Source organism: Sander vitreus, chromosome 19 (assembly GCF_031162955.1).
Source record: "Sander vitreus isolate 19-12246 chromosome 19, sanVit1, whole genome shotgun sequence".
Taxonomy (NCBI): Eukaryota; Metazoa; Chordata; class Actinopteri; order Perciformes; family Percidae; genus Sander; species Sander vitreus.
The window spans coordinates 11,940,535-11,953,371 of record NC_135873.1 but is presented as its reverse complement, the minus strand read 5'-3'; the positions used below and the strand labels follow the sequence as shown (position 1 = coordinate 11,953,371).

General features: G+C 40.8%; 1 protein-coding gene across 1 annotated transcript in view; it reads left to right on the top strand.

Moving 5' to 3' along the window:
* pcxb (pyruvate carboxylase b) overlaps window positions 1-12,837 on the top strand; it is a 312,422-nt gene that overhangs the window by 284,806 nt on the left and 14,779 nt on the right. Inside the window, exons 22-24 of the mRNA XM_078275766.1 lie at window positions 4,265-4,444; window positions 10,861-11,035; window positions 12,711-12,784. Coding sequence (XP_078131892.1) covers window positions 4,265-4,444; window positions 10,861-11,035; window positions 12,711-12,784 — 429 coding nt within the window. The remainder of the gene's footprint in view (window positions 1-4,264; window positions 4,445-10,860; window positions 11,036-12,710; window positions 12,785-12,837) is intronic.

The following is a 12,837-nucleotide window of genomic DNA, read 5'->3' as shown; positions in this document are numbered from 1 at the left end:
AGGAGGAATCCTACTCACTTCCTCTGACTTTTCCTCTAACGCCATCATCATGTTAAAATTCTAAGTTGTCCAATACTTTTGTTTGTGACCAAATATCTGCAAAACAGATATATTTCCCATCAGCCTCAGCTGTATTTTGTGTTTAGTGCTACTTTAAATTGACAAAAACATTTGGAACTGTACAGAAATGACAGCCAGTTCCATATATATATATATATATATATATATATATATATATATATTTATTATCTATGCTTAATTGTTTAAAACTAAAAGTATCTTCGTTCTTACATCTTCACATCTTTGCTCAGCCATAATGTCACAATGTCATACAATCTAACAAGTTCCACCATCTTTACGCAAATACACTATGTAACGCAACATAAAAACGCCTTCCGTTATAGGTTGCCATAAACCTTTATTCTGACACCACCCTTTAGCCAATTATTGCATGTACTTTGACTGCTAAAGATAATAAATGTTTTCTTTACAATGAGCATTATAGCCCCACAAAGCTGCTGGCATCAGTCTGCAAATGTGGAAAAAGAAAATAAAATGTGGTTGCTTCAGTCCAACTGATGAAAACACACCAAATGAAGTAGGTTTTTTTGTGCCACACCAAAATGTACAAGGAACCACATAAAATATTTTAAAAGCTAAACTTCATAACTTAAAAATGTAATCATTAACAGTGTGTCAGACAGAGGTGTGATCCTCTGACATAATGACACTATCCCATCAGTTAGACTGAGAGAGATCAGCAGTGAAGAGTCTGAGCTCAGCTACACACAAATCAGATTTCTCTAACCCTGCACGACCAGGATGTGATTGTGATTTTCCTTTTCCTGTGTGTAAGGCACCCAGAGAGAGTCGGAGCCGGGTGATTCATCAACAGAGAGATTGATAATGAGAGTACACTCTTGATGTTGCTGTGGATCAAAGGAGAAAAAAAATATATTTGGCGGAGGGACAGAGGAAAAGAGGGATGGGCACAGGATGGAGATGATTCACGAGAAACGAGTTGAGACACAACATCCTGGCTGTTAGTGTGGAGACAGAAGATAGTGGTTAAGCGAGTTAGAGACAGATGCAGTATGAAAACGGATAATAAAGAGAAGAGTATCCATTCTTAACTTTGCTGTGAAATATGGCCTCTGGAGACAGAAAGACAAGGGAGAGCACAGTAATGCTGCTTTCGTGTGTTTCAGATAGATTTCAAGTTACTCAGCAGTCAGCTTTTGTTCCACAGCTATACCAAGTTAATGACCTCTCCAGGGGTTTCAACAACCTATTCAGATCTCTTAAGCTTTTCTGTAAACATTCATTCTGTTAAAGCAATGTATCATTATCGCCTCTATTCACAAACCCAATCAAACTGAGCTTTAGGTGTTGCGTCAGGGATGTACTGAAGGGAAGTGCATACTTGTTTCAATCAGCAGGAAGCATTTTATTTCTTGTTTCGTGCTGGGAACATACAAATTTGCTTGCAATGCTTCTTTTGAAGATTTGTGAAGTGGTTGGTGGTGGTTTAACAGGCATCCTGGGCTGTTTTTTTAAAAGATATAACTTTTCATTGGGAGTGTAATTGCAGTGACAGTTTTCAAATAACTAGTGGTATAACAACCAGAATATAAGGCCTTGTTCTGTCTCATGATTGTCCAAGTAGAGTTTCACAGTGGGAGGAGCCATTTCTGGTGCCATAAACCAATGGTTCTCAACCTGGGGGTCGCAAGATCATTTCTGGGGGTCGCCAGATGGTTAGGGAGAAAAACATGAAATAACATATTCTAGACAGGGGAATGGTTTTTACGTTATTGTGTGAGTTTGATACATTTCATGTGTTATATTCAGAGCTTCATTTGCAAATCAGGAGGTCCTGGAGTCAGAAGCACATCAAAAATCCACAGAGCCTGGGGCACTTGGACAAGGCTAGGTACTAGCTGCTAACACTAAACTGTCATTAAAGCAAAGCATTATTTGTTTACATGTATTAATCAGAGCATTCACAAGAATCACTCAAAATCAGCAGGGGGAGGCATGTAGAAACGGCTATTTACACCGGTTTGCAGCTCTCTTTCTCTCGTTGTTGAGGGGGGTTGGGGGGGTCGCAAACACCAACCTCATTATTCTAGAGGTCGCGTCTCAAAGGTTGAGAACCACTGCTATAAACAATGTGGGGTGGCATCCACAGCTTGGATGGTTCTGATATTCTCCCTGTTTTTTTAATCTGCCAACTTCAATGCCCTGAGAAAGAATACCACTTCCTAACTGTGCACCTTCAGATCTTTGGCTGTTAAATAAAGGAGATGTAACCTATGATTTAGGGCCCAAATGTTGTTTGATATGCATACTGCACAAACACATGTACCATGGACTTCCTGGAAATCAGTGTTAATACTGAGTGGATTATTCTGGTGAAATAAAGTAAACTGGATTGAATTGACTACAGGTTTATAACTGAAAGCCTTTGTTACAAAATGGTTGCATGGAGCTTGAGAAGTCGTGGGCATTTACATTAAGAAAAATGGCACTATCAAGTTGCATTATGGGAAGTATAGGGTTGAGTGATTTTGAACCTTTATTCATAATAGTGGCTAAAAGTCAGTATAATACAGCCTCTGCTGCTACAATTTTACATTATAAAAAATAAAAAAAACCTACGGACTAATTGCTACAGTACTCTTTTAGGCTCAGAGCAGGTGCAATTACTACACTGTTACCTTATATACAATAGTGTACTATATATAGAAAATGCTTTAGTACACAGTATATCTTTCAGTGTAGTGTTCTCTCTATTAACACTGATGTGTTAGCACTGATATTATTTACTGTCTACAGCAGGTTAAAATGAGGTGCTTGGTAGTCCTGTCATCTAGAGACGACACACACACACACACACACACACACACACACACGTTGGACTGCCCTTGTTCAAATACTAAAGTGATCTCAGGAGATCAGCTGTGAGGCTCACAAGCACCCAAGCCCCAGGAGGGTTTTGGTAATTCCAGAGGGGGTGGGGGTGTGTGTGTGTGTGTGTGTCATGTCTAATGCTTCAATTTGGCATCACATCTTTTAGAAATAGGTGTCAAGTTCTCTGTTGGGTATTCTTTGGGGACAATTTGATCTATATTCACCCATTCTCTCACTCTTCTTTTTTTCTCTCTGCCATCTGATATCAGCAGAGTGCACTAATTGCCACATAAATAGGCATTGTGTAGTGAGTGTGGACCCACTCTTTGTTCTCTCTAGTCCTTCAGATGTCTTAACTTTAGAGCTCTTTCAAACTATGAGTCAGGCTCATAAAAAAGATAGTTTTGTTGTTGTTAATGGGTCATATTGGTGGACCCCTCTGTCTCTCTTTTAATGGTCTGAATACCAAATGGAAGTGAACAGGAAGCCTTAAATTTGTGTCATTACGACCGAAGAGTAATGTGTGCTATTTGATATTTGCATCAGTGTCCTGTTAAGTCAAAAAAGACTTATCACCATTATGCTAATAGTGAGCTCTATTACCATAATGATATGCCATTATAAATAATGAAACAATGAATACATGTGATTTTAATGAATGTTTTCCTCGCTCTTCCTCCTTCCCTCTTTATTTTCAGGTTCATTCTGTTTTTACAAAGAAGACCTGTTCAGTTCATGGCTGCCAAATCAAATGATTAAAGAGAGTGTAAAGATGTGCACATCTTTTCATTTCTCATTTTGCTGTCTGGCCCTCCCTCTTCTCTGGGTCACTCAGCACTTAATCTTCATAGACAGCATCTTCATTAAAACAAAGACTCTGTCACCACTTTTCTCTGTTGGTAAAACCATTGTGGATGTGCATTCCTACCTGCCTGCTGCTAACAGGAAAGCACACAGCAGGACTCTACAGAGAGAAATGGTGCAGCCTGACAAACAGCTGCTGCAACTGTTTGGAATAAAACTAAAAGCAAGATTAGACCATGGAAAACTAATATGATCCTGAATAGATTCTTTGTGTGAGTTGTTTGTCAGAGCAAAAGGCCAGTGGTCACGAACCAGAGAATAATGGCACCTCTCGTCGTCCTAAGCAAACTGAGATATCATCTGTGTGCAGAAGCTGCACTTTAATATATTGTGCTCAGTCTGTGGTGAAAAACCTGAGCTGATATTAGCTCTTTCCTTTATTCTCAACTTCCTTTCTTTTCCTAAACAAAAGGGTTTAACATAGAGCAGTAATGCATAAGTTTGGTTTTCACACTTCTGTCTTACTCTCTCTCTCTCTTCCTCTCAGGTGACTCCATCCTCTAAGATTGTGGGTGACTTGGCCCAGTTCATGGTGCAGAACAACCTGACCAGGGCAGAAGTGGAGGAGAGGGCTGATGAGTTGTCCTTCCCCCTGTCTGTGGTCGAGTTCCTGCAGGGATACATCGGGATACCACATGGAGGATTCCCCGAGCCGTTCAGATCTAAGGTACAGTAGTTTGTCCTGTGCATAGATGCCTTTTTTTCCTCCTGTAGTTCAATTTAATTCTCATTTCCATTCTGGTTTTCATTAAGAATAATTTGAAATTTAAAGGCAGTTTAGGTCTCCCTAAGATTAGTGTAACACCTACATCTACTGAGATAAATACAACCGCAACATTGATTTAAAACCAACTCTTACAAAACCTTTAATCTTTCACTTCTTCCTTCCTGCACAAACACACTCGGGAGAGCCCATTTAAAGGCCCATGCGTATGCACTCACACACATTCTGCAAACGGTGAATAAAACTGTGATATTGCTCTGTCTTCTCATCTCCTCTCCGTTTCTTTACCTCTGTCCACTTGTCTGGTCTCCTCTCTTCACGACTGCACACAGCAGGGGAGAAGACTCATTTGCATCAATGGCCAGCAGCTTCAAGTCTCCTCGGGAGAGTCGCATGAACCACATGCATGAATAAAGGCAAAATTGTCACATTCCTCTAAAAACCTGCTGACATATTGGCATACTTGACATTTCTCCAAAAAAAAGTCACAGTATTTTTTTCTTTTCCTTTTAAAAAAGAGAAACTAGTGGATGTTACTTCCCCCCCCTCCACTACACATTTCATAATTTATTATCAATGAGCTGGCTGGCACCTAAAATGTGAAATATTCGCTGTGAGACCCTGTCTGCTCTTTTCCACAGGACACTCATTATGTCACCATGTGTGGCTGGGTATTTGTGTCTGAGAGTGTGTATACACTACTGTGCATTTTTGCAGAGCCTGAAATATAATTAAAGGATGAATGAAATTTTATTCATCTATTTACTGCCCCTTTTTGATGAACTGCATTGAATTAATGGTCCTTTTTCCTGTTCATTTTTCTTTCTTTCTTTTATCACTTATTAGTTGTGAGTTTATGAACTTTTCCATCCATTTATTTGTGTATTCATTGGTCTCTCCAGTAAGGGACTGTTCGTTTTTTATTAAAGGGGCTACCGGAGGATTTTTGAGATCTTTAGTCAAAATAGACCTGACCCTCCCTTCACCAGCAATAAAAAATGTTATGACCCTCCAAAATGATTGGGGGGGGAAAAAAGGCATGACCCTCCCCAACGATTTATTGATGCATTCTGTACTGGTTTGCACTTGGCAAAGATGTACAGATATCCACTGTTTTTTTTACAACCATGACATACATGAGTTAACCTCTGCATTCTCATCTTACACATCCCACTCCTCTGTTATGGTGTGGTGGCCATTTCAGTAGATTTACTTACACTGTTGTGGAAACACAATAAGCATGGGAACTAAATGCACACTTCTGCATTACTTCAAATACTAAGTTACTCCTCTAGTGAACTAGTATTCACATGAAATAAAATATTGAGACCATTCAGCAAAGCACACTGGGTAATTCAACACTGGTTGCTATGGACGCGTCACTAGGCTTCCTCAGTCATTGTATATTTTAGCATATAGGTAGCTGCCGAAGATGAACATTATCCAAAACTCCATTTCTCAGACGAGCGTCGACTTGGGAGCTTGAATGCTACCACTCCTTCCTTCTCCAATGCCTTGAAAAGGCTGTCGTTTGCACAATTTCAAATCACCGGGACCCAGGCGCGGCGCTGTGGGAAATTCAACGTGTGTTGGTGTGCAAAGTGCTGCAACAATCACAACAATGGATTTCTGTTGTGGCCAACAACTGGAAACTTTATACGTTGTTCATCTGCAATTTCATTACTAAATTCAATTCTGAGACTTTTTCATGCGAGAAGTCAACTATGTGGAGCTCAAATATGGGCCGTTTTACGAAAATGTATGGTTAATTGCAAATTTGGTCCGAGTTCAGAAGCTCCACAGTCTGACGTGACAACCGGCCGCTAGAGTTGGGTACCGTTTGAATTTTTACGATTCCGATGCTGAACCGGTACTTTTAAAAAGATTCCGATTCCTAACCGATTCTTGAAAAACTGAAAAATGACATCAAAGGTTCTTTTATGGAGTTTTAAAAAAAAATGTTTTTATTGAAAATTATTTAAATTTAACAATATATTAATGTTTTAAAGTACTTAAATATATACTAAGTAAACCTTAGTCACCTAACACATAACTACAATAATTTAACAAATTAGTTAGACTTACACTATTACCAAGGAACAACAAAATAAATGTTGAGTTGGTATGCCAACCAGCTTCAAACTTTAGCAGTTCTTTTGCAGAAAAATGACCATGTTTGCCTTCTCTGGCAAGATAGACACCTCTCCTGACTTATGGCATGTCCTGCACAGGGGAGAAAACTCAGATGGTGTCCAAGAGGCCTGTACACACGGGTATGAGTTTGAAAGTCCTGAACGATAGACTAGCAGAGCAAGTGTAATATGTTTACTAGCGCTCACTTGCAGTGAATGGTTAATATGCCTTTACGTCCGTTTTGGTGAGCCCAGAGGGAGTTAAAAGTAGCCTACATTTATGATAGCTAACTAACGGTAGACTACAGAGAAAGTGTGATATTTTTACGTCCGTTTCAGAGCGTGTACAAAAAGCCATCTATCAGCAGTGATAGTAGAGTGCATGTCCGAGAATAGCGTGGACACGCGCTTCACACCGCGAGCGGGCACTTGCTCGGCAGAAAAGGGAGAAAGGAAAAAAGAGTCTGCCGCTGTCCGGAGCGACAGAGGGAAAATATTTCAGTCGGAACAGAAATTTGCGTTTTAATCCGGTCCGAATACTACCGTTTGCGTAGGAACCGGATCCATAGTGGAACCGGGTTTCGGTACCCAACCCTACCGGTCGGTGCCTGCCGGGGTCGCTGGCTTGCCGCCCGGCCTGTCCACCTTCACAGACCCGCTGTGAGCTGGCTGGAGCTCTCTCAGGAGACTCGCGGACAAGAGGCGTTTATTTCCCCGATCGTTTGTTTAAATAACTCAACACACATATCCATTATAAGATTAACTGGAACCTGTGGTTTTTTTAAATATAATTCTCCACAAGAGATTGCGGGCGTAACAAGCTCGCTGACCGGCCACGGAGCAGGCAGAGGAGAGGGAGAGCGTCTGACAGGGTAGAAAGATACCCGTCTCCCTTTGACAGTCTTGTAAATCAATTATAATATGTAGATCTGTCAGTCTTCCTCTATCATAGGCGCCAATTTATGTTTTCCTCCGTGGGTGCTCACAGGGGCACGCCCTTTAAAAAAAAATAAAAAATTAGTCAAAAAATTTTTGCATTTCAGAACCTTAGGAAATGGACAGCGGCCAACACGAACACACACGCCTATTAACTCGATGATAATAATAACTGGAGATGAGAAGTTTAACTGACACGTAACCGCGATCAGTGCTCACACGCTCCACTTATCAACAACTGCAATGTTTAATTTTAAATGAATGTAGCCTACTGGCAGTCTGGCACACGTGGATGCTCAGTATTTTTTCCGTGGGTGCTCGAGCTCGAGGCAACGTGAAACCTTTGAGCTAGTCAGCTTCATTATATTCCATCTTCATGTCAGTGACAATACTTTGGCAACAGGTGGTGCAGTTAGCTATAGGGTTGCATTCTCAATGAAAGCAACTCCAAACTCGTGTTGCTGTCATGTTGCGATTTTTGATGGGTCAGACCCATCTGCTAGCGATGGGGGGGCGGAGACTGAGATCTACATGTAATGCACCAAACAAGCCACTTTGAAATGTTGCCGTTTTCATGAATACTAGACTAAAAAACGTTGTGTGACCCTTCCCTCAACAAAGAATAAAAATACATGATCCTCCCCTATTTTCCTCCGGTGGTCCATTGCATAAATACCGAACAGTCCCTAACTGATTCTCCCACACATCTCTTCTCCTCTTTGTTTACCTCTGAGTGAAACAAACTCCTGACGTCCTGTTGTCCTTATCGTCAACTTGTCCTTTCTCTCCCTGTAAACAGCTGGGAGATAATTTTATCAAATATTTGCCATTTAGCTTCCCAGGCTGTCCCGCCCTTGCCAATCAGTGTTGTTTTCTTTTCAGTTTTGACATAAACTATACTGTCTCTCAATCTGTCTCAGGTTTCCCAAAACTGAGGCATTGTCTACTATCTTTGTATTAAACAAAGATGGTGGACAACTTATGTATTCATTCAGATCTTCAGGTTTCTTTTCAGTCAGCACTGGAATACTTCGTGCTGAGAAAGGCTTCCATGCTTCTTCAGCTATCCACCCTCAATATTTTATGTACAAAGAAGCTTTTTCACACACAGCTTCATGAAGAATTTATATTTTTTTTATATCAGCTTTGGTACAAATAATTTTCAGTGTTTTCATTTGTGCTTATTGTGTGTGCCTGTGTTTACATGCAAGCTGCGAGTTAGCAGCAAATCTCATACATTTCTACCGTCACCCACTGAATAACTCGGAGTACTTGGAGTATAAATTTAAATAATTGGTGTCAAGCTCGTGTAAGTTAGATGAAGTAAAAGTTGTTTAGGGAAGAAAGTAAAACATTACTTATTTTTCATTTGCATGCAAGTATAGACAAGACCCGAGAGAGATCTGCAGTGTGCTGTAGCTGAAGGTTATATTTGTATGCTAGCATTTGGTGGCATCAATTAGTTAACATTATATCACATATTGTATACATTCATTAAAGTCCCCCATACTGTCATAGATGCACATCAAGTTATTTGCATTCAGAGGGAAAACATTTTAAGACACAAAGTGGTAATTGAGGCGCTTCCTCATCTTAGTTCTGTCACGCTCTGTTCATTTGAGGCGTTGGTGAACAGAGAATGGTCAAGGGAGAGGAAAACAAAGATAGGAGGGCAAAGGAGGGAAAGGGGGAGACAGTGGGAGGATAGGTGGGGGGGATGAGGGAGAGAATAAGGAGGCCATCAGAAAGAAAGGGAATTCAAGAAATAAGATTATTGTCAAAAAAAAATCCAGCACATCCCTCAGAGGCACCGCAGTCGGAAGAAAGAAAGTTCGAGAGAAAAAATCTGTGACAATAAAAAATGAGGGAGTGTGTTGAGTGATGTGAAGAGAAATGAGGAAAAAGAGCAAATAACCTTGAAGGAAGATTTTGTCTTTCCGTCATTCTTTAATACACACACACACACACACACACACACACACTTAAACAATCAAGCAGTTTAGATCCTCAGAGGATACAATGTTAATGAGCATGGACTCAAATGAGCCTGGCGTCTTTTGAAGTGTCTTTCTCTCACACACAAATGAGTCAGCTATCTTTGAACTGTTAGCTCTGTGACTAATAGCATTGCACCGGGGCCCTTTTGTCTGGAGATTTCCGCAAGGCACGCACACATGCGCTCATAAATGTGCCGACATGTAATACAGTAGCGCGCGCACACATTTGCAAACATAACACAGTACAGCATGTATGCACACAGATGTGTGGGTAATTTGGTGCACACTGTGCTATGTTTAAAGTGCAAATAAGTGAATACACACATACAGATTAGCAATATAGTACTCAGCATGTTAGCTTCAGCTATGATTATTTGAACCTGAATGAAGCTAAGATAAACAAACGCACAAAAGGTAGGTATGCAAGAAGCTTTATTAGCTTTTTCTGTTTGTATACTTTCAGGAAACATTAGCTGAAGCAGACTAAATAGGCTAATTGTGTGGAGATTCCTGCAACTGTCCCTCCCACCCTTTGCGCCTGTGTCATCAAAAGCCCAATAAATGTAAGAAATGAAAAGCAAGCAGCAGCCCTGAGGCAAATTGCCTGTCTTGACACAATCTCTTCACCAGACATTATTAGTAGCCTCACATCAATTGTCTCTACAAGTTGTGGCAGATACCGACAATATAGCAGATAAAATGTCATATCATTAGTCTTACAGCAGCTTCCACTTTTCCACAATTATACCTCTACCATTTCTAAAGAAGGAACCAGGATGATGTGTCACATATGCAGCAATACTGCAGTCATCTGTGATAGGCTGATGTCACTTTACTGGAGAGAAAAAGATGCATTGAGAGAGAGATGGAGTGAACTAAAGTGCATATCACTGCAGATCTTAACACAACAGCGGTGTCACTTTTATGCAAAAAAAATAAATAACCTGGCATTAAGTTTTATATCTCCGTTTCAAGTGTTTCTCTCGCTCAAAACAGCTCCCCATGTATCTCTGTCTTCCTCCTCCTCTCACCAAAAGTCTGTCACTTTAGTGCTTTTATCCAGACGTACCATGTGAAGGTTTTACCGGCACTTTATACATCCCACATGCTTCAAGGTCCCATGGGGATACTATGAGTTGGTAAACATTCAGACAGAATATGACTTTTATTAAAAACCTTTTAGTAATCAGTTTGTTTCCCCTTTGTCTCGCACCCTCTCCCTCACATTCTATCTTCTCTTGTTACCTCTCCTCCATCTTCCTCACTTCTTTTCTCTCTGAACCTCCTATCCCAGGTGCTGAAGTCCCTTGCTCGTATTGAGGGTCGTCCCGGTGCCTCTCTGCCACCCATGGACTTCCAGGCCCTGGAGGTGGGACTCCGAGCTGCACACGGTGATGAAATCACCCCCGAAGATGTGATGTCAGCAGCCATGTACCCCAAGGTGTTCCAGGAGTTCAAGGAATTCACTGGTGAGTGGGAAAACTGTAAACAGATACTCAAAGTAGATTAAGAATGGGAATCAACAAATTGTTTTGTTTGAATCTTATTGTGAGTTTGATCAAATTGGATCTGTTGTATGGAACAAGTAGGGGTCCATGGTATTTAGTCTAGTTCTCACACACACACACACACACACACACACACACACACACACACACTCCCTCTCATTTGTATCATTACCGAGGCTTGGAATTAGCAGCCAGCCTTAAGTCAGGAACACTTTTAAAGTTCAACCATCAGGTAGAAATGTCAATAGTTGCATTTGGCAAATCTCATACGGAAAAAACACTCACACTTCAGATTGAGGGAAGAGTGCAGTTCCCAAAGTGGAAACAACACAAAACAACGAATGGTGAATTTACATAATGCACATATGTAGAAAGCAGAACAGCAATAAGTGGTGCTATAGGAGCATAATCGGAATAACCAGTAACGGCATGTTTTAGCTGGAGCATTTTGAAGTGCATGCCGTCAGCAGCAGCAGCAGGAGGCAGGAGAAGGCTGTGATGCTCAAAGTTTAATCGGAATCCTTCTGCAGGAGTCAAATTTCAAACTTGACTGGAAGTTGTTTAAAGCAGCTACAGTAAGATTCAGCTGCCTGGATTAAAGCGAGTTTAATTGTTGCTTTGAGGAGTGAGGATGTGTTGGCATTAAACCGGTAGGGCTTTTTTGTGAGGAGCTTTAATTAGTGTGCAGCTGTTCCTTCACTACTTTATCTTAAGATTGAACACAGCCCTGACCCTGTCTCTTTAAATTCCATTTGTGATAATACTGTTCCTGAACTAGTCCCCCTGATTTCTCCAAGCCTTAAAGTGGTTGTGTGGTACTCACACTGTCATATACAGTCCCCAGTGTGTATGAAAGTGAAAGAACAATGTAGCGTGTTCTTGAGCTGATATTTGAAGCCGATACTGCTTTTGCTCGCTCAATTTCCGTCATAAAATTGTTTTCGGAATCTGCTCTGCTCTTTAAAAATAATAAACAAAAACACAGATTATTGTCACTTCTGCAATCATTTTACATTCATATCATCCAAATTATGTGTGCAATGTGCACCATATGGATGGGTGCACTGCATATAGTTAACTGTGCAAGGGTAAAAGGCTTTCATCAACATCTACAAGACAGCCTTGATGATGCATTTCTTGTTGACATATAAGAAAGATATAATAAGGTCATCACAAAATGTCCTTTGTCAACACATTTAAATCATTTAAGAAAACAATAAACCGGAAAAGTAGCCATTGATAAAGTGCTTGATTTGTAATTTAAGACTGCCTGGCAGGCTTCCAGCACCAGCACTCTGCTAGTGGAGGAGGGGCAGTGCATGGTCTGCACGTGAACTGCAGCGTCTCCAGCAACACAGAGCTGCCTGTGGACGCCTGTCTGTAAATAATGCTGGGGAAAAAACTATCGGCGAACGCAGCAGCCGCGTACTGGCCGATGCGATACACGTAAAAACACAAATATTGGCCAGCCGCTAAAATTGATAAATTTAAAATTATTATGTTAAAATATCATTAGAACAATGGAGCTTAATAGATCATTAGCCAACACATACCTGTCGTAGAGTATGATTTTGGTTCTTTGTCTTCATCGAGGATGCTGCCCATGTTAAGGCCACCTCTGTTTCTCTTTCCCCAGCTAACTTTGGTCCAGTGGACTGTCTCAACACCAGGCTGTTCCTGGACGGACCCAAGATCGCCGAGGAGTTTGAGGTACACAACTTTATACTAGACGCCATTTTACATTATTAGATCATTGTTTAAAA